The sequence below is a fragment of the Lampris incognitus genome, chromosome 8, assembly GCF_029633865.1.
Source record: "Lampris incognitus isolate fLamInc1 chromosome 8, fLamInc1.hap2, whole genome shotgun sequence".
NCBI lineage: Eukaryota > Metazoa > Chordata > Actinopteri > Lampriformes > Lampridae > Lampris > Lampris incognitus.
In genome coordinates, this window is record NC_079218.1 from 17,036,724 (window position 1) to 17,061,957 (window position 25,234).

The window sequence follows — 25,234 nt, forward strand, 5'->3', positions numbered from 1 at the left end:
CTGTGCAAAGGGAGGTTAAAGCGCCATTAAACATGTCGGGGCCCTGCTGCTCTCACAGCCCTATAAAACCAAGTGGAGGACATTGCAGCAAATCTAAATGGAGAGTTAATTGACCATTCCCCCAAGTTCTTGCTGACTGCAGCCTTCTTCTTTTTTTTTTTTAAATTTAAATCGAGTTTAAGATAACAGCGGTAAAGCTGAATTAAAACTAGCCACGTTTAGCAATAACTCTAAACTTGCAGAAACACAACTGAAAAACGTTTTGTATTTAATTTTCATCATTCAGACTGGAAAAATTAGTAAAAATCTTTTTTTTTTTTTGGTAGTCACTTTGGTCTGACACAGGTTGAATATTGGTTGGGCAAAAAACAACGAACACCATGTTTACAAACAAACACCACTGTGTTATCATTCCATTGTTATTTGACCCCAATCTGAGACTGATAGAACCTTCACTCCAGAACCAACAGGGGTAATTACTGCTGAGGTCACATAATGCCCTCAGCTGCCTTCCCATCTTGATGGCGATAAGATGCTCTCTGCTCATGTTTATGACACATACAGGGTGTGTTCACAAATAACGACAAAACTGTCCAAGATGACATCATTTCTGCAAATTCTGGTTTGGATTTTGAAATTTCCCAACTTTTAAGGTCAATTATGCTAGCTCGCTTGCCCTGAAGGGCAGTTTTGATTCACAGATTAGTTTACAGAAAATGACAACAGTGAAACACCCCCCCCCAAAAAAAAGAAAAGAAAAAAAACATGATACCAGTAAATGACAATCAAAATAAGAAATAAAGTCATTAGAAATAGGCTTTATCCTCAAAAAGAATTTTTATTTGTACATATAACAAAAATCTGTATAGGCTGCAATAATCTATATATTGCTTTGCGAATACAATCAATGGAATCTAACTTATATTCTGCCTTAGATGTATATTTGAAAATCGGCACCTTGTAGTGAAGCTGAATAAAAACTGCCTCTTGCATGTTTGTTAAAGTCAACATTGCTAGAAATGAGGTTAATAGTACTATATACAAAACGATAATCACAGGAAAGAAATATACATGATGGATGCAATCCCAATCAAAACAATGGTTTCAAATGCATTCTACAACAGTGATGGGCAACAAGGGGCTCACAATTAGGCCAAAACCAATTGATATGGAGACAAAAACTCCCATTTCACAATACACATTATTGAAGTGCTTCCTTTTCTCACTATACGTTTAGTCGTCTCATATAGCCATGATACCTTATGTGGCTCCAAGATAGCCAATAACAATCTGAGTGTGAAAGCAGTCTGAATCCATGTAAACAAATGCTCCTTGCTTTTACTTTTAGGAAAAGATTTCTATTGTCCAGTTTAAACATGTCTACTTGGTCTCAAGAATCTTGTGTGTGCGCATGAAGTATGTGTGACATGGTTGAAAAATAGGATAATACTTTGCACTCTAGTCAAACAGCGTGAGCTGAGTGCATGTAAGATGAGACATAGACAAATACTCGCACACTGACAACAACCAAAAGGCATGTCCACACCGAGGTTTAAGGATGCACAAATATTCTCAAGTATTTCATGGTCTATAGTGCTGCACAAACACAAGTGCCAACCATAAAGGTGTGGGGTGAGAAACGGCATCTTTAAACCTCAGTATGGACATACCTTCTGTTTGTTATCAGTGTGTGAGCAATTCTCTACATCTCATCTAACATGGCTGACAAGCATGTTGTGTAGACCCTTATCAAACAATTACCTCTGTGCTGAGTACTCCTGCCTTGCCAGAATTTGAAAAAGACAATGCTGCTTAAACAAATATTATGCATGTGAATCGACAAGGGATCAGGACATTAATAAACACTTCAGCACCTGGACTATGATCACTCAAACAATTAACTTTAATTAGCCAGCCTACGTAACCACAGACTACCAAAAACTTTGAGTCAATCTTTAGAGTGAATAAGTTACTTTTTAAAAATGTTTAAGGGCAACAGAAAAAATGTTTTCAATAATTAGTTATCCGTGTTTACTTAATTCACATTCATTTTAATTTACTTTATAGTTACATATCACTGGCTGGCAGCACAATGCTACACATTGCCATGTCTGTTTGGTACCCAGGAGTCGAGTGGTGCACATGTCTCTGAGGAGGAAGCATCTCTTTCCAATTAACTACTTGAGCCCTGACAAACACAAAATAAGTTGGCGTCCATAATTAACTTAGGGAATTGCATTGAAGAGGTGAAAAGACTAATTCAGCTTTACATGCTGATCGAAGTTTGTTTTTTTGTAATGAGAAGTCAATGCAACAGACCGTTGCTCCCAGTAGAAGTTGGCTAGCCTCCTTAGGAAAAGCCCTTGGTACCAGTAGAAACACAGCAGCACGACACATTCAACCATTTCTTTAATGTTGGGATTTGAATAAGGGAAATAAATAATTAAAGTTACTATGTATTTCAATTTTATAATGCTTATATTAATGCCAAAATATGTTGCTGAATGGAAGAGAGAGAAAAAAAACGGCCAAGACCCGAACACTCGAGAATACTTTTCAAGTTCTGAGACACAAGAAGGCTTTGCATCTTTCTACCAACCCAACGAACTCACCGACTAACAAGTTGCATCTCAACAAATTCACAGTTTAATGGCCGCTGCATAGATGAGAGCTCGATCACATTGCTCACTAATAACCTAACTGGAGTCGGTGTATGAGAGGAAGACCATGCCAGACCAACGAATCTTCACCAGCTAAGAAAGATCAAATCAAAAGTGCTGGGACAGACCCCAGCACACCTGTGTAATTATTACATCTGCTTGCACCACCAAGTTGCCCATCCCTGGTGTACGAGTTGCAAAACAGCATCACCAAAGCCTACTTAGCTGAAATAAAAAGGCACTTTGTTTCTCTAAAGTGATTGCTCTAGAAAATGATGCTTAAAGTGGCCGATTCCTTCATTTTCATGTAAGAACACTGACGAATATGAAAATGAATGTAAAAAGATTCTCTTTATCAAAGCTGGCAAACAATACAAAGAGTTAGCAGATATACAGGAAATATATACACAGTATATTAGTATTAACAACGCAGTATGATATCACATGACGTGTTGGAATGGCTATTCTACAATGTGACATGCATAGTGTGAACCAGCAACAATAAACCTAGACTGTTGCCTTTGCATCAGTTGGTTATATATATAACCGACATAGGTGAAGGATCAGAAAAGTAAAAAAAAAAGAAGAGAAAAATCCTGCACTTTACACAAATATGGAATTCAGATTAATGCACGTTAACAATTTCTTTTTTGCATTAGCACATCTCAAATAAGCACATGTCATTTTAGCGCAATTAGAAATATGATAAACTCATATTTAATTTTGTGAATATCAGAATTGGTGGGCGCTCCCTTGTAAAATGTACAGAAAAGAGGGGGCACATTGATGGATATCAGACCTAACTCCGCTCTGGTATTGGCACACTTGAGAATTTGCTGATGACCTGTAACTTGAGAGACCCATATACCAAAAAAAAAAAAAAAACAACAAAATCCTCCACACTCTGGTATCTATCGCTTATTTCCTGCTAATTTTTTATGCATGTCTTCATATTTTACACATTTTGGAGAATTACCAAGATTTTAAGGGTTTCCAGTAACACCAACGGGAAAAACATACCAATCTGCCCATCTGTCTCGATATGTACATCTCTATGAGTGGAAAGGCTGTATATTACAGCATGCCATCATGGGCTTGTTTTGGTATACAGACAGTATACAATAACAGGTCCTTTGTTAATTCTTCTGCAACATGCATGTCTGTATCTGGTTAAAGACGGCGCTCCTCCACTTCTATCAATGGGAAACTGGTCTTTAACTTGCAGGACAAATACATTCTCCACTCCACCAAACCACACGTGAGGATAAAGGCTGCAGCATAAACAAGTCAGTAGTTTGGCTCTCCGCAGTAGGCTGAAGTAGTGTCATATAAAGGAAAGGTTGGTCAAAAGGGCTACTTGAATAAACTATATCGTCATTTCAGCCTCAGTTGGGTCACAACTGTGTCATTTTTAGGTATGAACCTCCCGCCGGAGCTAAGCAAGCAAACATTAAAGATGCTGCCTGACATAAAGACGTCTCAGTTAAAAGTGAAACTCTGTCCACGGATGTTGGCACAAGTAGTTAAAAGCTGAACTAAGAGCTGCTAATATAAATATCATTGTCTTTTGGGAAAAGGAGAAAGTGACGTTTGAACAGATATTTTGAAAGTGACGATTCAAAGGCCAAAGAAGTGTTACGAAATAGTGTTGAATAAGTTATGTAGGTGCAATTCCCAATTTATTCTCATTAATTTTCGGCCCTTCAATAAAGATGGACAACACATTGAGTTTTCCACAATTATCACCGTGTGCGTCTTAAGTTTTTTTTTAAGTTCTTTATGTTACATGGGTGACTCGTAAGACATCTGGTTTGCCAAGATTTTAATTTTCCATGACTAGAAATGTGTAATTGAAAAACAAAGTATCTTCGCTCTATTACCGAGTCTGCTCCTTAATGTGGGTCTACCACAGTACCACCCGGTCTGATAACTTAAAAATGGCTTTAAGTGTGATATAAAGTTTTGCTTTCTGCCTAGTCAGAATATTCATCATGCAGTTAACTGTGGTTTTAGTAATAAAACATCTTACAGTTTTTGATAATGGCTGTTTTTTTAATTAAGTTACTTAATGTTCAACTAGTAGAAGTTTATCTGATGTTCATTAAAAAGAGCTGACGTAGTTGATGACCTTTCATAAACAGCGCTCGACATCGCTCCGTGGGACTGATGAAGTGTACACATCATTACATTATATGCAGCGGGCGCTGAGATCCAAGGATTTCCCCAAGTCTCAAGGCTTGTCCCATATTTTTCCAATATTTCAGAGTAAACCTGACTGGAAAAGAACATTTATAAAGGCCTTTTTTTTAATTTTTTTTATGTAATGGCCAAAACAACAGTTTTGACAAATACTGACTTTCCCTCATGTTTGTCTGCTTCATCTGGGACCAGTGAGTAGTCACGTCACCTCGATTTCCACGCATTATCGCTCCATAGATCATTTGTTTTTCACATTACTGTTTTAATATAATCAACTTCAACGGATGAATATTTTCCATTCAGACTCAGATTCCTCTCTTGGTCCATTGCATTTTCATATTTTATGAGTTAAAATCTCCGCTTTAGAATAAAGCATTTTCTTTACTTCTCGATATAAATATTCAGTTTTGGTCTTAGAGAGGCGCGGAGCAGGACTGATCCACGACGTTAGCCCTGCTCCAGACTTTCCCCCACCTGCACAGCAGAGTACGTGGCTGCAGGTGACTGCCGGGTAAAGAAGGATGCGGCCCTTTTTGGTTTCAAGCGTTTGATTTCTTTGCCTGAAAGACAAGAACAAACAAAATTGCTAACAATGAAGCAAACAATCTCTCAAAATATAATAAGTAATCTAGCAGTGTCACCCGTTTGTATTTGAAATGACTGCATGCACACAGAAACTGTGTTTGGATTCATTACAATAATTTGTTGCATTGATAGATTTCAGTAGGACAGAATATCAAATTAAAAAAAGGGTTTTTTTTGGTCCTTTTCCTCAGATGAACAGCAGCTAACTTTCCTTATATTGAAAGAATGACAAGTGGTACAACTTATTTACTAGAAATGTATGATCACAACCTTTCGTCAAACCTGTCCACTCTACCAGACTCACCGTTGTCTACGTAGCTAATGGTGTTTAGGGAATGGACCCGACTGCACACAACACTGCTTTGCCGGCGCAGTTTGCCACGCTGTCCCCCCTGTCTTTTCTCAGTGCTGGCATCCTGTCCAGCAGGCTGCTGAGACGGACTGGCATCTCCATCAGTGTCGGCTGCTGCTCCCCCTTCAGAGGCAGACCTCAGCTCCACACAAAACTCAATGAAGCCACTCATAAGCTCCGCCTAGTGGACATCAGACATGCAGAGGTTACCCCTATTGGATTCTTGCAGCGTTTAATGCATTGGCTGATGAACTAGTCTCTTGAGCATAATTCAACTATTTCATTTTTCCAGTGGTTGTTCTTTGGGCTGCATCTATCTACCTAATCTAATCTATAAACTTTACCATCTAATATTCAAATGATCAATAATCATCACATGATTTAACAGCTCGATTCAAAATACTTCAAATATTGTTTGACAAATATCACAAAACAGCTAAAATGTCATCAATGTTTTCAGATTAAGTCTTTAGCTTATATAGTAGGCATACTTAATTTTATTCTACACGAGTTTTACCTGCTTAAAACTGTTGCACTTGTGAACTAATTTTTTAATTGGGATGTTCTACATCCATCCAATTAATCTCTTATGTTATTACTACTTTAACAACCATTTACTATTTTACTATCGTTAAGCTATTTTATTACTCTATGCTTTTAAATTTTACTTATCTTAATCTTGATTTAATATTTCATTTATATCATCTTACGTTCTTAAACTGCTTTTAATTTTCATTTACCCTCTGATTGTAAAGCACTTTTAAACAGACTTTTTATTTTATTTTTTCTGCTTGTGATTGCTTTAATTTACCTACTGTAAAACACTATGCTGCATTTCATGTACAACAGGTGCAATATAAACAGTTTATCATTATTATTATTACTACTATTATTACAGTAATTAAATGCAGAACAGATGTGACATACTTAAAACTAACCTCAAAAATCATTTAAATCTGTAAATGAAATCTGTGCTTGTTTCTTGGTCACAGATTAGAGATGATGATGTGAAAAGACGAAGCAAATGTGCATATTTCTGATGTCACATTTCCCTTTCGTCCAAGTGAGCTTGCCAATGTCTCATTCCCCATTCAGCAAAATTCTATGCAAGTATGTGAAATTAAATAAAATGACAAATAAAGTGTTCCTGATTCTTTAATTAGGAAGGCAACCAGTTTTCCCTTTGCTACACCTTTGCTGTTGGAAGCACTGTTGGAGCTTTAAACACGCCTTCATGGACGTGGATGAGTTGTGAAAGGACAAGTTGCTTTTGTGAAATGTGTGAACACTTTCAAACTGAAATGCCGTCACTTAAAGCAACAACAGGTTGGAGCTCTGCAGAATGCATAATGTTGGATGCAGTGTTTACTCTGTGGCTTCACTGACCATGTCCCTGTTGAAAGCAATCGTTACTGACATACAGAAAAAGAAGCCTGATGAACAATAACCCGAGCCTATTTTCCCTGGACATTATCTTTGAGGCCGAATGGCTTGTTGTTGAAATTTTTTTAAAAGCCCTCCTTTTTAGCGATTCTCATTGCAAGCTTTATTACTTGTTTTGAGTAGATCTTCAGTAACTTGTTGACTGGAGTTCCATCTTCCTCGCCATCAAATTCCAGCCAAAGGATATGCGAGTCCCCCTCCTCTTCGGGGTAGCTGTGGTCCCATGAGAGCTCACTGAAACGCAGTCCAAGGAGCACATGCTGCAAGAAGATGAATTCAGGAAAGGGATTCAGGGAAGCTTTTATGGAAATATGTCACTTCTCTCCAAGTCTTATCTTTGTGCACTGTGCTCTAAGCCAGCATACAAGGCCAAAACGCAATAAGAGTATGAGTGGTGAAACTGATAAAATTAAGGACTGTGTGAAAAGTTTATCTCCTGCCTTATTGTTGCAGAACGCATGCACGCACGCACGCACACACACGCACACACACACACACAGTAGCTACTGCAGTTTGCCACTGTATGAGAGTATGAAAAACACAAGACCCCAGTGATTAGTAAGTAAAATTGAAAAACACAATATTGCATGCTCTATACAGTTGTCAAACCTGCATAAAACATTACCTTCTCTTTGATATCCATCACATAAACCCCTTCCAGGCTGATCCCCACATTGACAGCCTTGCGTCCTCCCCTTTGGAGGATTCCTTGTACTGGCTTGTCAATCTCTCCAAGGAAGAAAGCGCATCTGTTAAAGCAGTTCGGTTCATTAAAATACCAAAAATAATGCACAAGTTGAAATAGGCAAATAAGCAGTTGGGCATTTATCTGGCACTACTCTTAGGCAAGGCAAGGAGAATTTATATAGCACATTTCATACCCAAAGGCAACCCAAAGTGCTTTATGGAGTACACAGGCAAAAGCACAAGAAATGCATGATAAAAACAATAAAACCAAGCAAGCAAAAGCACACAGAGTAAAAACAATAAAACAAACAGGCAAATAAATCTGATTTTAAAGAAAATCAATTAAAAGCAATGGTAAACAGGTAGCTCTTAAGCTCAGATTTGAAAGTAGTCAGCATTGTCTCAAGTCTTAGCTCTTCTGGCAGTTCGTTCCACATTTGAACAGTATAGAAACTAAAGGCTGTTTCATCATGTTTAGTTTTGACTCTGGGAACAGCCAGTAATCCAGAACCAGCTGACCTAAGAGGTCTGCAAGGTTCATACTGGGTCAGGAGATCTGATGAGTATCTTGGACCTAAGCCGTTCAGTGATTTACAGACAAGCAATAGAATATTGAAGTTGATTCTGTGAGAAACTGGTAGCCGATGTAGTGATCTGAGAACTGGAGTTGTATGCTGAGCTTTTTTGGTCCTTGTTACAGCCCTGGCAGCAGCATTCCGGACCAGCTAAAGCTGTCTGACTGCTGTCTTAGACAGACCTGTGAACAGTCTATTGCAGTAGTCCAGCCTGCTAGAGATGTACAAGCTTCTCTAGACCAGGTTCTGACATCAGGCCTCTGATCCTTGTGATATTTTTAAGGTGGTTGAAGGCTGATTTTGTTATTGATTTAATGTGACTACTGAAATTTAGCTTAGCTTCCAAAGACACAGCTAGAAATATGAATAAATGCCTACCCGTAGTAAGGCAGACTGTGGCATGTGTTGAGGTACTGATGTATGAGTTGTGAGGGTTCAGGTGGGCTGCCAGAGGCTGTGTTGATCTTTCTGTACTCATCCAACAGGTTCTGTTCCAATCCTGCCTGACGGCTTCCTTTGCCTCTCAGTGTAGAGAGCAGCCCACCACTCCCCGCTGCAACATGTGCAGGCAGAAACGATGACAGCTTTTTCTCTCTGTCAGTGAGTGCAAAAAGGAAAAAGGGTACAAAAACGGTCAATCAGGTAAAACAAATCAAAACCAGCGGAGACAGGGCAGAGCTGTGGAGTTTTTTCAGGTCACAAAACTGATCTTTGAAAACAGAAAAAAACTTCCCTTTTTTCTTTTTTCTGTTCCCCTATGACAAAAAGCCGCGTCAACAATGCTACAGGCTGATGGGTGCAGTGTTCTGCATGTCATAAACAATGCCTTGAAGATTTTAGTCCTCTACAACACTGCAGTTAGCCTATTTCCATTTTGCGTTGGTCTCTTAACCACTTATAACAGCAATGTAAACTATTGTGACAGAGACAAATTTAGAGACATACCAATTTTTTATGATTGAAAAACAGTTTTTAAAGAATATAAGTAGATTTGTGATATTAACCATATTTGGAAGGCAAAGAAAAAAAAATAGTCTGTCCATTTGCTAACACTTTGTTTGTACAGCCATACGTTCTGCAAAGACAATTATTGGCCACATTTACACAGTCTGCTGAGATTCCACTTCTCCATCCTCCAAAATTTCCATAATCTCCTCTTACTCTCACACGCACACACTTGGGGACTCCAAAATCTTATTGCTATAGGTAATTTCTCCTCCTGAATCACAACCACTCATATCCTGTGGGAAGAAAATAATGAACGACATGAGGAAAGGAAGGTATCAGGGATAAAGAAAGCAAAAGAAAGACTTCCCATGCTGACACATCTCTGCTTTAACATGCTAAGTTTTTTTATAGGTAACCTCATCTTATTTAATGTCTACTACAAAGATAAGTTGGTTTTTTTTTTTCATCGAAGAGACTGTCATCAAATTTAAAGTAATTACTGGATGAAGATCCCCAAGATATTGGGGATTTATATTTTTCATCCATAGATACGGATCTAGTCATGTTTTCCTCCTCATTATTGTTCCAAACATTTTCTTTTATATGAGAAGCAGAAAACTGATTGGGCAATGCTGTGGTAATATCAAGTATCATGTAATCCTGGTGATTCACTGGAGAGGATATACTCGAGTACCTTCTCTTATTTTCTCTGACATTCTGACAGTGGGCAAAGTGACATCTTGACATTGATTTCTGGGTTATCTACATCTGAAACACCCGTTCATACAGTGCATCCGGAAAGTATTCACACCCCTTCACTTTCCCCACATTTTGTTATGTTACAGCCTTATTCCAAAATGGATTAAATTCCTTTTTTTCCTCATCAATCTACACACAATACCCCATAATGACAAAGCGAAAAAGGTTTTGTAGAAATTTTTGCAAATTTATTAAAAATAAAAAACTGAAATATTGCATGTACATAAGTATTCACACCCTTTGCTATGACACTCAAAATTGAGCTCAGGTTCATCCTGTTTCCACTGATCATCCTTGAGATGTTTCTACATCTTGACTGGAGTCCACCTGTACTAAATTCAATTGATTGGACATGATTTGGAAAGGCACACACCTGTCTATATAAGGTCCAACTTTTGACAGTGCATGTCAGAGCAGAAACCAAGCCATGAAGTCAAAGGAATTGTCTGTGGACCTCCGAGACAGGATTGTATCGACCGACAGATACGGGGAAGGGTAAAAAATATTTCTACAGCTTTGAAGGTCCCAAAGAGCACAGTGGTCTCGATCATTCATAAATGGAAGAAGTTTAGATCCACCAGGACTCTCCCTAGAGCTGGCTGCCCAGCCAAACTGAGCAATCGGGGGAGAAGGGCCTTTGTCAGGGAGGTGACCAAGAACCCAATGGTCACTCTGACAGAGCTCCAGTGTTCCTCTGTGGAGATGGGAGAACCTTCCAGAAGGACAATCATCTCTGCAGCACTCCACCAATCAGGCCTTTATGGTAGAGTGGCCAGACAGAAGCCTCTGCTCAGTAAAAGGCACATGACAGCCCGCTTGGAGTTTGCCAGAAAAACACCTAAAGGACTCTCAGACCATGAGAAACAAGATTCTCTGGTCTGATGAAACCAAGATTGAACTCTTTGGCCTGAATGCCAAACGTCACGTCTGGAGGAAACCAGGCACCTCTCATCACCTTGCTAATACCATCCCTACAGTGAAGCATGGTGGTGGCAGCATCATGCTGTGGGGATGTTCTTCAGCGGCAGGAACTGGGAGACTAGTCAGGATCGAGGGAAAGATGAATGGAGCAAAGTACAGAGAGATCCTTGATGAAAACCTGCTCAGGACCTCAGACTGGGGCGAAGGTTTACCTTTCAACACGACAACGACCCTAAGCACACAGCCAAGACAACGAAGGAGTGGCTTCGGGACAAGTCTGTGAATGTCCTTGAGTGGCCCAGCCAGAGCCCAGACTTCAACCTCATTGAACATCTCCGGAAAGACCTGAAAATAGCTGTGCAGCGACGCTCCCCATTTAACCTTACAGAGCTCGAGAGGATCTGCAGAGAAGAATGGGAGAAATACCCCAAATATAGGTGTGCCAAGCTTGTAGCTTCATACCCAAGTCTTCTTGGGTATGAATCTGCGTAAAGGGTATGAATACTTATGTACATGCAATATTTCCGTTTTTTATTTTCAATAAATTTGTAAAAATTTCTACAAAACCTTTTTCACTTTGTCATTATGGAGTATTGTATGTAGATTGATGAGAAAAAAAAGAAATTTAATCCATTTTGGAATAAGGCTGTAACATAACAAAATGTGGGGAAAGTGAAGGGGTGTGAATACTTTCCAGATGCACTGTATGTCTAGAGACAGTGGCTAGGGGCCACCTGTGTATTTTGTTGCTTGGTTTATAAATGAGACAAAACTGGGCTCCTACATCTCAGACTTTTAGCTTTGTTCAATTCCTTTTTTTAATTCAACCCCATTATCCCCCAGTCATTTTGGGGCTAATATGACAAATGAAAATATCCGTGTTGTAAGTATGTTTACCGCATGCTTGGGTTTTGTAAAAGCCATTCTTACTTACAAGGCAGGTGATGGTTGTAATAAGCCGACATGCTACACGCAAAAGCAACATTTCTATCCATTGAAGTGATAAGTTGGAAAAAGTGAAAATGTTTTATCTTGATCACTGATGTGTGAACTGTTCATTGTGATGTGACAATTTAACTGACAGGGAACAATAGTAGAGGCAACTGCAGTACAGATGCACACCATAAGCACGGGGGTGATGTAGTACCACATTTCTGCAGACATGAAACAAAGAAGAAAACAAACAAGAGGACTATAACATGTCAACAGGAGGATGTTTTGTTTGGAGTAATCCATCCATCAAGACAGGATATAAAACTCAGTTTTCTCTCATCAATTTAACTGTAGTAGAAATTGCTCAGAGATCACACCTGTTGGATTTGACGGCACCTGTAACTGTACGGTGAACCTTACAATCGTGCAGGGACATTACTGTTTCCGGGTCCAGTGGGAAGGAGCTCCCTACTGGACAACAACACTACTTTTCAACAGTGCTCTATGGCAGGGGAGGGGGGCAAACTACTAACCCTCTGACCACAAGTTTGGAGCTAACCCTATGTAACTACACTCCAAAAATGGAAAAGCAAAAGAAAGCAGAAATCAGTGTGATCCACCAATTACTGACAAACCTAGGCTGTACTTCTTACTTTATAGTGGCAGTCAGTTTTTGGTTGTCTAGACCGATGCCCTCATCAAGGGTCAGAGCCAGTGCTCCAAGAGCTGTCCAGTGCTCCGGGTCAGTGGGGTAGCGACCAGTAAGAATGTTGCTCTTGGCCTCCTCATACAGGAGTCTCAACACTCCTTCATCTTCTATCTGCTCAAAGATTGCAAAATAACAGATTATACACATTAAAATGAACATATCAATCCCTTTATTAAGTATGATAGCAGTAGAAAAGTATGGTAAGAAAAGTAGAATGCGGCATGTAAAGAATGTAAAACAATTTAGTGACAAAAAAATGAAACAGCTGTAGCAAAGCCAATAGCATTTTTCATTGTAACCTACAACAATGAACAATTATTAATGCATTATTTGGTGCAGTTTGTACTTCCACAAGAATTTGCAATCTACAGTGCCTTCAGATAGTATCCAACCCCTCTGAACTTATCCACTTTTTGTTCCTGTTATGCTTTAAACTTTTAATGCATTGAATGAATACCTGTAGCTCTTTAGACTTGGGATAAAACACATTCCGTCTGTACTGGAGACAAGGTTCATCTTGGGGAAAGAAAAGAGAGACAATTGAGTGCATAAAAGCAGTAAAATGTAAATACATTATGGCGTCTGATGAATGTGTGGTTTGGAACCCGTTAGGGGTTATGACTCCATTGCTGATGGAAAATTTGTGCTGCAGAAAATTAGCTTCATTTCAAACTGGGCTGGTAGGGGTAAGGTGTCCCACTCCTTCTCCATATTCACTCTCACCTTGTGATATGTCGTCCTCTGAGGCCTCAGTGAAGCGATACAGCAGGTCTTGCCACTGCCGACACAGTTTGTATGGCTGGTGCCTTGGCTTTAACTGCAATTCTGAGAAATCGGGGGACAATAAAGATGTGATAATAAGATGACTGTGCTTCTTGAGCTTCTCTGCCCTGCCTTATGCTCCCTTTGGAAGTGTGGTGGTAATCAAGAGGGATACCATTCAACTCTAAAGCGCATAATGGCTGTGTCACAGACATTTCACCAGATTCTCTGGAGCAAGTTCCACATGAATCCCTACATTCCATGAAGGATCTGACAGCCATATCTGATACAGGATGCACAAAAAAAAAAATTGTTAAGATTTCAAACTCTGGGCATGTGCAGTAAATGTACTTGCCTGCAATGTAAACAGTTCATTTAAAATACAGATTAGGAAAAAAAATCATTCACAATCTGTGTAACAACAGCCTGTAATTGGCTGGACTGGAGTCTAATAAGATTATAATTTTGCTTAAACGGTTGGTTAGACAAAATATAATCAAACATATTCAAACAAACAATTGACTAGTTTGAGTCATTTTTAGATGACTGCAGGCTCAGTCAGCCTGACTTATTTGCATCTTGTGAATCAATAACAAATGCAGAATCGTCTGGTTTTGGTCATCTCAAACATGCACACTTCATTCATATTGCGATCTTTTTAAATTACATATAGCACCGATTACAGAAGTTCCACACAACAAGCATGTTACAGGTCATAAAAAACAAGGAATGTGGTAAATTAAAGATGTCGATAGCACACCTTATAATTGTATGGGGATGTGGCAGACAGCAATTCATCTAAATCTAATTTGGAGGAGTGATTGAAACGGGTAGTAGCACTATTGGAAAGTATATAAAATATGAGTATACAATATAAGGGTGTGTAGAAATGATGAAGAAATTCTGAGTCCTGCACTGTGCAAAGTGGCTCCTAATGTATGCTGTCACATAATCTGAGAATTGCTGTACTATGGCAACCCTAACAAAAGAAATGTGTCACAATACTGAGCAGTCTGAAAAATATTCCAAATAAGGTTACCAAGCAGAGGGGAGCAGAGCCAGAGAGCAAAAGCATCCTGTGCAGCGTCGGGAATATGTAGAGCTTCTCGGACACTACGGCCCAACTCTTGCACACTGACGCCACCAACCCCTTCAACAAATAGGTGTACTGCACTGTCACCCACCAAGTAGATAAGCACATCTTGAGCTGTGTAAACAAACACACACACACACACACACACACACACACACACACACACACACACACAAACTTTGAATAACAAAATTGATGCTATATTGACTAATATGCAAAACATACTAAAGTGAAAAAAATCACACTTAAATGTATGTAGTCTTAATGGTGGTTACAGATGAAAACTTCACATTTTAGCATCGATTGAAGAGTTGTGTTTTCCTCTTAATGTTAGTATTTTCACATCATACCACGGGTAAGAGTTGCAGATGAAGCTACACTTCCTCTCTGTGAGTGATTATCCGAAGATTCTGGAGGAAAACCGCACTCATCCCCCTCCATCCCTAGCCTGAAATGCACAATTGAAAAAAATGACACAATAACATCTGCGCTATTTCAGAACCTATCATACCCACACAGGATTCTCACAGTTCTGCCACTTAATTTTAAAACAAAAACCAGTTTATCTTGTACTTCTCAAGCTCCAGTTAACAAAATCAGATAATAAAATAAAATTTGTGAATTGCTCCCCTGCAACACAACAGAATTTTGTCTAGATTACATTTCAAAGATGGGGGTTCAAATGGCATTTCACACCCGTCTCTATTGAAGCAGAGAGCAAGGCAGAGATGTACAGCTTTCTGACAAGGACCACTGTTAGAATTACAAGCTTGCTGTTTAAGGTTTTTACTTTTAAACTGCTTGAATGCTGTGACATAATCACATGACCATAGTTTTGTAAATCTATGTTTTCAACATAAGTATTAGAGCATTTTGTTAACCCTGAGCCAATTGAGAAGTTTTGCAGCAGTTTGATGAATCTCACATCCAAATCACAGCTGGTAGAATTTCACAAAAGCTCTAAAAATATTTTGATTTTCTTGACAAAACTCTTTTAAGCCTCAACAGTCTTACAAATTGCCATTGTTTGATTAGAAAAAGGGCAAGTCCAAAAGTAGACAAGAATCTATGTTTATATGATGTACTTCAACCCAGAAGTTGCAGCAAAACACAACAGTGCAGCAAAAGAAACCATCTTGTGTGAGAAGGTACAATTTCTATTCAATCACTAGAGCAATGATATGACTAAATGAACAATGATATGACTATATGAACAATGATATGACTATATGAACTATGATATGACTATATGAACAATGATATGACTATATGAACAACGATAAGACAAAAAAATGACATGACAATGAATGATATGACAAAACATGTACAAAAAAACAGAAGGCCATATGAATCTAAAGGCCCCTCTACTATAAGGTGAAAATGATAGTTAATAATGAGTAACTTATAGGACAAATGGCTAAATGTGTATAACCCTTTTTAACACTAGTGCTACACTGGTTATGTTTCCAACCTAATGCTGTACAAATGTTAAGCGAATTTCCAAAAAGTCGTCAAAAGTGCATATCAGTGTGTTTCCATTAACTCCTGCTGTGTGAATACTCTGAAGGCGGTGCGATGAGATTACAAAATCAAAAGAACGCCAACCACACAAAATGAAGAGATGGCAAGCAGATTTATTTGCCGTTGTAAGAGTGGCGATAACTCTATCAGTTGTGGTACATCACGCTGTTACAAGCAGCCCAGAGAACGAAGAGGGAACGCAACAGCTTATTTAATAAGGGCTAAAATGACTACTGCACCACAACGAAGTCCCCCATATGTCTGGGAATGCTGACACACCAAGCAGCTCTAGGAGATAATTTTGCAGAGGCATTTCACTAACCAGCTTTGAGAAGCATGTGACACATTACATCATCATTTATTAAAAAAAAATCTATTTCCATCACCCTTTACTGCTTTTTCTCTGCATCGACACACCAACTTTTCTACCTCAGCTGAGCTTAATGTTTTTTTTGTTGTGATAATTAAGCTTCTTTTTTTTTTAGTTTCTGCCATTTCCACTCATGTTTTCTTGTGTACAGATTCGAAGTGCACATAAAAACAGGTGGATGGAAAGTTTCCATCCACCTGTTTTTTGGAAACCCACTTTTTGACATGTTCTTTTCCCACTCAAAGTTACTCTCTTTGCTTCAAGTACTCATTACTCTGTTTCCATCCGTTTCGTGATTCAAGGAAAATTTGGAAATGTCACAAAAGACAAAGTAAATAAGGTGGGTTTCTATCATTACATTAAGAAATAAGATAGTGTTCAACTTAGAACGCAACAAAATGCATCCTTGAGCACAACAGAAATAATCCTCGAAAAACTGATTAGCATTGGGGAAGTTACCCTTGTCCTTTTGTTTGCTAATGTTACCAATATTTCATCCATCCATCCATTATCTTAACCGCTTATCCTGCTCTCAGGGTCGCCAGGATGCTGGAGTCTATCCCAGCAGTCACTGGGCGGCAGGCAGGGAGACACCCTGGACAGGCCGCCAGGCCATCACAGGGCCGACACATACACACCCAGGGGCAATTTAGTACAGCTGATTCAACTGACCTACATGTCTTTGGACTGTGGGAGGAAACTGCAGGAAACCCACGCAGACACAGGGAGAACATGCAAACTCCACACAGAGGACGACCTGGGATGACCCCCAAGGTCCTAACAATATTTCATCTAAGCACAAAATACAAAGGAATACATGAGTCAAAGGTACATCCTAGGATGCAATGGGACACATCAGTTATGTTTCCTGAGGTCCTTGGCCGTTAATTAATTAATTAAGTTTCCTTTATTAATGCTTTAGGGAAATTCATTTTATTGTAAAGTAACCCATCCTAGCTGTGATCTGTGTAGCTAGGAGCAGTGGGCTGCCGCCTTCATGCTGCGCCCAGGGACCAACTCCAGTTCTTTTCCCATTGCCTTGGTCGGGGACATAGACAGAGCATAAACCTTAACATGGAAGTTTATTTTTGATGGTGGGGGAAACTGGAGCACCCGCAGAAAACTCACCACAGTTACGGGGAGAACATGCAAACTCCACACAGAGGGACCCCCCCCCCCCAAGGTTGGACAACCCTGGAGTTCGAGCCCAGGACCTTCTTGCTGTGAGGCGACAGTGCTAACCACTGGGTCTTTCAATATCATACACCCTTGCTCAGGCGACCCAGCCAGGGTTGATCAGGTCCTGGCTCGTGTCTCAGCAGCATTGGCCCACAGATCACTCCTTCTGATCCAAAGCCATCTGGAGGCCCTCTCTGCAGACTTGATGGCTTTCCTTTTTTCAGCCCCAGTGATGCCAAGTAGAGTGTAGACATGAGGTATATTCTAATGCACCAACTAATGGCCATACAAACCAGACAGATTACTGACAGACTACTAGTCTGTCTACTTGTCACAGAGGTGTCATTTTAACACTTGTGCTGCTGCTCTTTTATATCTTTGATTAACAGTGCTCATGTATTTTGCCACTACAAACTGTTAGCCTTTCTTATTGTGCATTGAAAATCTGCTATCAGCTATCATGGTGTATAATACTCTCTTAGTTTAGAAAGGCCTCTGCTTGAGTGACTCCAATTGTCATATTACCTTGTAATTGGAAACCATTAAGAAACATCACGTGATAAACTCTCTAATGCTGTTGCTGATGAGCAAGTTAGGTGCTGGCTATCTTATGGGGGTTTTCTCATTTACCCTAATCTCATGTAGCCAGACCTCCATCTTGTCGAGCTGACAGATGGTCCAGAGACAATCTTGCCAAAATAACTAGGATAATGAGTCCTCTTGCAAGTTTGAAAATGCCTGCTTTAGGAAATGGCACCTTTGGTTAGAAGTTTCCTTTTTTGTCTACATGAGATTATCATGTATGAGCCAAAGTTTCACTAGCATGGAACAAATGAGTTGTTGTTCAGCCTCCCTGAATATCTTTTGGAACCTTTCATAATGGCTAAAAAAAGATTACATTTGACCACGTTGTGAAACACTGGCCCTAGAGCAGTCTCACAAGGCCAGATGTCACGTGACTATGCTACTTCAAGATGAGAGGACACTATGTACAGTACTTGTATTAACAGTGTTAATACCTGTGCTGCTCTAACATCGTAAGTCACGAGGAAAACTAGCCATTGCAACAAGCCTAGCAAGGGTGCAACAGTCCAGGATGTCCAAAGCCATAACTGAACATCACTAGATCATTTTTTTTATTTGGCAAATGCCTTCCATTGATTTGTGTTGCAAATTTATCAACAAAACCCCTCATTCATCTTAGCTGAGCATACATCTACTACTACTTCTGGCTGCTCCCGTTAGGGGTTGCCACAGCGGATTATTCATTTCCATCTCTTCCTGTCCTCTGCATCTTCCTGTCACGCCAGCCACCTGCATGTCCTCCCTCACCACATCCATAAACCTCCTCTTTGGCCTTACTCTTTTCCTCTTGCTTGGCAGCTCCATCTTCAGCATCCTTCTCCCAATATACCCATCATCTCTCCTCCGTACATGTCCAAACCATGCCAATCTTGCCTCTCTAGCTCTGTCTCCAAACCATCCAAACTGAGCTGTCCCTCTAATATACTCATTCCTAATCCTGTCCTTCTTCATCACACCCAACGAAAATCTTAGCATCATCAACTCTGCCACCTCCAGCTCTGCCTCCCGTCTTTTCATCGTGCTACCGTCTCCAAACCATATAACATAGCTGGTCTCACTACCATCTTGTAAACCGACCCTTTAACTCTTGCTGGCACCCTTCTGTCGCAATCTTTCTCACACCCACAGACAATGTTGCATAAGTCAAACCAAGGCGTTTCTAAAGAAAAGCAAGGTAACTCATTCAGCCACTATTGGCGCCGTTAAGCACAGAGAGTGCAGAATGACTTGGACTCTATACAGATTAATCCCAAAAACAGCCAGTTTACACCACTTATTATCCTCTATATCATTGCATAGTGATATTACAAATCCTTGCAAATTGATGCACTATTCAGAGGAAGCCATCCCTCTTAATGTAAAAAAAATGAAAACACCATTTCAGTGTTTTCGCTGATTATGATTCATACCTTTGAGGTTGTCACAGTCATATCACGTATCGGCAATACATTTTGATAGTCCTGTATGTCGCAACTAATCAGCATCAGGTAGCTGCAACGCTAGCACTGCCACGCTTGAAATCATATTCACATGAGGCAGTTGTAGGTCAGGCTAACCAAAAAACAAAACAAAAAAAACAACCTAGTACTCGATACCAAATAACATTGGTCATAATGGTTGATAAACTGAAATGTATGTGGGAATATTCTAGTTCTTTGCAATAAACAAGTCAATAATTTTAGCCCAATAGACTCCCAGTCGGCGAATCTGAGCGATTCTTCGCGCTCCGTCTCTCTGACGCCTAGCGGCAAAGTCTATATTGCAGGTCCAATGCAAACCAATGGGAGACAACTGGATATCTCCCAGAGAGCGACATCGTGAGGCGGTGTACAAGCGGTTGTCTCAAGCAAATACCCGAAGACTGGGGTGCCTTGATCTCTCCGAATAAAACTGAAATTAAGGTACCTCACAATGTTACAGGGTCCAGCCAAGCCAAAACAATACAATACCAAACCAACCAGGTGTGGAAGTTCTTTAGAAACAAAGTGTACTAATTAATGACACGTTCGTCTTGACAAGGTATTTGATCAATTTGTATTTTGCACGTTTCGATCATCACTTAGCGGAAAAAGGGGCAAGCGCATCTAAAATCACCCACCGTTACATGGCCACAAAACTCACATAGCATTCCTACTTTTAGCGTCATGACCACTCAAGATGTATTGTTGACTCAAGCTAGTACTGTGTGGATTGTCAAAACTGTTTGCAAGCAAAGAAACAAATCGATATTTCGTTTACCTACCCTTCAACTGTGATGATCTTCGCTCCGCTCCCGGTGTCTTGTCTAAATAGGAAGTAGACAAGTGTTTATAAATACGTAAAATTACGTGTCGCTTTTAGCGACCGAGCTAACCTCGGCAGTTTAGTACGGCTGACTAGCTTTCCGGGAGCAGCTAGCGTCACAGTGATGGGTGACTCGTGAACGATCGTTTCAATTTGAACCACAGGTTAATGGGCGCGACAACTACTACGGTGACTTGATCAATTATACTGAACACGATATAAACGATCCTAATATTGGATAAATGTGTTAAAAGGCACTACGAGGACAGCAATGGACATATTTCTTTTGTTTAGTGACACAGTAGCCGAAGAAGTGTTACCATAGCACATTCGAGTGTCCACAGCTTTTTCTCATCGTCATGTAGAGCCACCGAGATAATACCTGCACCGTATTTTTATTCCTAGTCAATCCGTTCGGACGATAAAAATGGGATGAAATGGAGATTAATCACGTCTTCGCGTTCCGCGGATCACGTTCAAAAGAATGTATTCATCCAAAAGAATCTATAAGCGCAGCGTCGTCACGTGATAAAACGCCACCGCGGTAAGGGAAAAAAGGCGCATGTCCTCAAACACGCTCGTTCCCAGTCTGGGTCTGTCTGAGTGCCAGATTACGTTCACTGAGGTTTAGGGAGGTTTTCCTAAATACTTTGTGTAACGGTTCAACGTCACATCTATCGTGTGTCACGCCACGTAACAGAACAGTCTGCTAAAAGTGTTTGCTTATGTAGCACTTTTTCATTTGATACATTCCAGCTACACGCTAGAGACGGTATGTGGTTTTCAGGTAGGAATTTCCTGTTGTTTTTCCTCCTCGTCGCATAAATTCAGCGATGTTGTCAAGATAGCCAAGACGACCTAGACACAAATGTATGTGATCTGTCGTTTTATTTAAAAATTGCCCCCCTGTCCTTGGGGTGTATAAAATAGTGCATTTTTAAATATATCCTGTATGTTTTACCCACTTCAAGCAATTACAAGAACTCTTAACCTGTGTTCGAATAGTTGTTCAGTCCCGTCCCATATCCCAGTGGCCCATATCCCAGTGGCCCATATCCCAGTGGTTCATATCCCAGTGGCTCATATCCCAGACATTTTTCTGTGTCACAAATGGACAAATAAAAGGCATCAGCCCTGGAGAATTACGTTTTTTTTCTTTTTCTTTTAATCTGTTGATGGCTATTATAAGAGTTAGCCAAAAGGTCAAAAATTGAGCTGCTGTCGATAAACACTGCTCAAAAAAATAAAGGGAACACCTAAAAACACAATATAGACCTCGATGAATGAAATATTTCAGCTGAAAATCTTTATTTATTAGACAGAGGAATGTGTTTAGAGCAAAATAACCTAAGAATGATCAATGAAAATCAAAATCATTAGCCCATTAAGGTCTGGATTCAGAATCATACTCAAAATCAAAGTGGAAAATAAGAACATAGGCTGATCCAACTTCTGTGGAAATTCTTCAAGACGATTCAAAATGAGGCTCAGTAGTGTGTGTAGCCTCCACGTGCCTGTATGCACTCCCTACAACGTCTGGGCATGCTCCTGATGAGACGACGGATGGTCTCCTGAGGGATCTCCTCCCAGACCTAGATCAGGGCATCGGTCAACTCCTGGACAGTCTGTGGTGCGACATCGCGTTGGTGGATGGTACGAGACATGATGTCCCAGAGGTGCTCGATTGGATTCAGGTCTGGGGAACGTGCAGGCCAGTCCATAGCATCAATGCCCTCGACATACAGGAACTGCTGACACACTCTGGCCACATGAGGACGAGCATTGTCATGCATGAGCAGGAACCCAGGGCCCACTGCACCAGCATATGGTCTGACAATGGGTCTGAGGATCTCATCCCGGTACCTAATGGCAGTCATGGTACCTCTGGCTAGCACGTAGAGGTCTGTGCGGCCCTCCAAGGATATGCCTCCCCAGACCATCACTGACCCACCGCCAAACCGGTCATGCTGGAGGATGTTGCAGGCGGCAGAACGTTCTCCACAGCGTCTCCAGACTCTCTCACGTCTGTCACATGTGTTCAGTGTGAACCTGCTCTCATCTGTGAAGAGCACAGGGCGCCAATGGCGAATCTGCCAACCAAGATGTTCTCTGGCAAAGGTCAATCGGGCTGCACCGTGTTGGGCTGTGAGCACAGGCCCCAATTGTGGACGTCGGGCCCTCATACCATCCTCATGCATTCTGTTTCTCACTGTTTGAGCAGAAACCTGCACATTAGTGGCCTGTTGAAGGTCGTTTTGTAGGGCTCCGGCAGTGCTCCTCCTGTTCCTCCTTGCACAAAGGACCAGATAGTGGTCCTGCTGCGGGGTTGTTGTCCTCCTGCGGCCCCCTCCACGTCTCCTGGTGTACTGGCCTGTCTCCTGGTACCTCCTCCATGCTCTGGACACTGTGCTGGGAGACACATCAAAGCTTCTTGCCACAGCACGCATTGATGTGCCATCCTGGATGAGCTGCACTACCTGAGCAACTTCTGTAGGTTGCAGATACCGCCTCATGCCACCTCTAGTGGTGAGGGCACTAGCAAAATGAAAAACTAACCAAAGATCGGCCAGAAAAGATGAGGACAGGCAAATGGTCTGTGGCCACCACCTGCAAATCCATTCCTTTTATAGGGGTTGTCTTGCAAATTGTCTAATTTCCACCTGGTGGAAATTAGACAATTTACCAACAGGTGAAATTGATTCACAAATCAGTGTTGCTTCCTAACTGGACAGGTTGATATCTCAAAAGTGTGATTGACTTGGAGCTACATTGCATTGCTTATGTGTTCCCTTTACTTTTTTGAGCAGTGTACATGTTTGGTTCACTATACATTATTCCAGCAGGCTGGGTTTCATTAATGGTCCATTAACTATTGCAAAGCAAAGAACCTAGTTAATCTTAGAGCTGTTGCAATAATCTTAGATGGGAGACCCATAGAAAGTTTATTTAAGCTTTGATATGTGGCTGAGCTCTGATTTAAAATAATGCCCTGAGTTTTTAATCCGAAAGGGGCACCTCACCACCCCCACGGCCACCACCACAGAAAAGCAATTAAAGGCACTGTCACAGAGCCCTCCTCCATGTCCTCTTATTTTTCTGAAATATGAATAAATTGGTTGTGCAAATTAATGCACAGAGGGAAACCACATTTCGTCTATGGCAGTTACTAGTAATAACAATCAAGCATGTTTATCAATTCACTCTTCAGGAAAGAAAAATCTCACGTGATTTTATTCAGTGGTGTTTCTCGTAATTCGTTAGTTTCCTGTCATATTGGAAAAATATTAATACCCCTGCAAGCAAACTAATAATATTTGCATGCATGGGCAGGAATAAAACAGTGATAACAATTGCAAAAAGTATATAATTATAGGAAATATATCTTAAGATGAATTATATCTTGCATCCACCTGGCATAGGAATATACAGTAACTGCAAGGACAGCAGATTGAGTATTAACCAATAGGATCAGCAGCTTTTGGAAAGGTGTCAGGGCAGAGGACACTCTTCAGGGCTTTCACTGTATTACTGACACCTATTTATTAATCTTCATAATCCTATTCCATTACCAGATGGGAAGACGAACGGGAGGTAGAGAAATAATATTAAGAAGACAGGTAGCAACAATGGCAAACGGGAGTGTATGTGTACATGAGTGTAAAGAATTGTGATATTGTGCACAGTAATATGCATAATGTGTGTGTCATTGTGTTGGAGGAAGAAGGACAAGTGACACCAACCAAGAAACTGAAGACTTTAATAAATAATCTGTCATAATATATGTCATTGTGCCTTATGTCTCCCTACAGTCAGCTTTAAATCGTGTTTCAATGCAAAATTAAAAACAAGATCAATTTGGCATCATATTAATGATCAAACATGATAACTTGCCCAGTGATTGGAGATTTGGGGATTTTTTTTTTTTTTTTACAAAGGGAAGAACCTTGAGAATATATTAAGCAATGCACATAGGAGTTTATTTTCTGGAATAATACAGTAAGACAAACTAGTTTTGTGTATTTGTTGACTTGTAATCAAATGTAACAATTCATTTTTTTTACTTATAAATAAACATAAAAAAATAATTTGCTTAGTTCCTTGTTAGCATATTTTTCATTATGCAAAGAATTGATAAGTAAGTATTGATAAGTAACTCGAAAATTGCTATGAGTATGGTTTCTGGTATTGCATATAGTTTTCTGAGGGGTCAGCTCAGTAGTTTGTAGTTAAAACTGAAAATGAACCAGGTCTGAGCACTTCATATTGAATTATGGGAGGACAGCCGGAAGTGTGAGGAAATCAGCTTTTGGAGAAAATTCAGTTCGAATCATGCTTTATTTAAGGATACTATATTTTGATTCTATTCGGTTTCTGAAATGAGCAGGAATTTCAGAAAGAAATCACGGTCGTTTTGCCAGTGTCACACTACAAATAAATGAATTATTAGTGTTTCTCAGATAACTGGTTAAAGAATGTTTATCCTCATGTGACTGGATGGTATGACTCACGTCACTCATTTGGGGGTAGAATGTACTATGCCTGAGTCAGTCACAGTCCAAGAAATTCTCAGTGACTCTGCTGTTTCAAAATTAACATGATCACTCACTTAATTGCCTGCCCACCCACCCACCCGTAAAACTCATTTAGCTTCTGTGCTCATCCTTTGGACT

General features: G+C 40.2%; 1 protein-coding gene across 1 annotated transcript; it reads right to left on the minus strand.

Annotated features, from left to right (window-relative positions):
* Positions 1-819: 819 nt before the first annotated feature.
* frmd8 (FERM domain containing 8) lies at positions 820-20,647 on the minus strand. Its single transcript, XM_056284822.1, has 11 exons — positions 20,524-20,647; positions 14,977-15,074; positions 14,573-14,740; positions 13,495-13,596; positions 13,229-13,287; positions 12,716-12,882; positions 8,880-9,095; positions 7,865-7,988; positions 7,350-7,499; positions 5,749-5,977; positions 820-5,419 (listed from the first exon to the last, which is right to left on the minus strand). The coding sequence occupies exons 2-11, from the start codon at positions 15,065-15,067 to the stop codon at positions 5,307-5,309; spliced, it is 1,419 nt and encodes a 472-aa protein (XP_056140797.1). The 5' UTR covers positions 15,068-15,074; positions 20,524-20,647; the 3' UTR covers positions 820-5,306.
* Between the last annotated feature and the right edge of the window lie 4,587 nt (positions 20,648-25,234).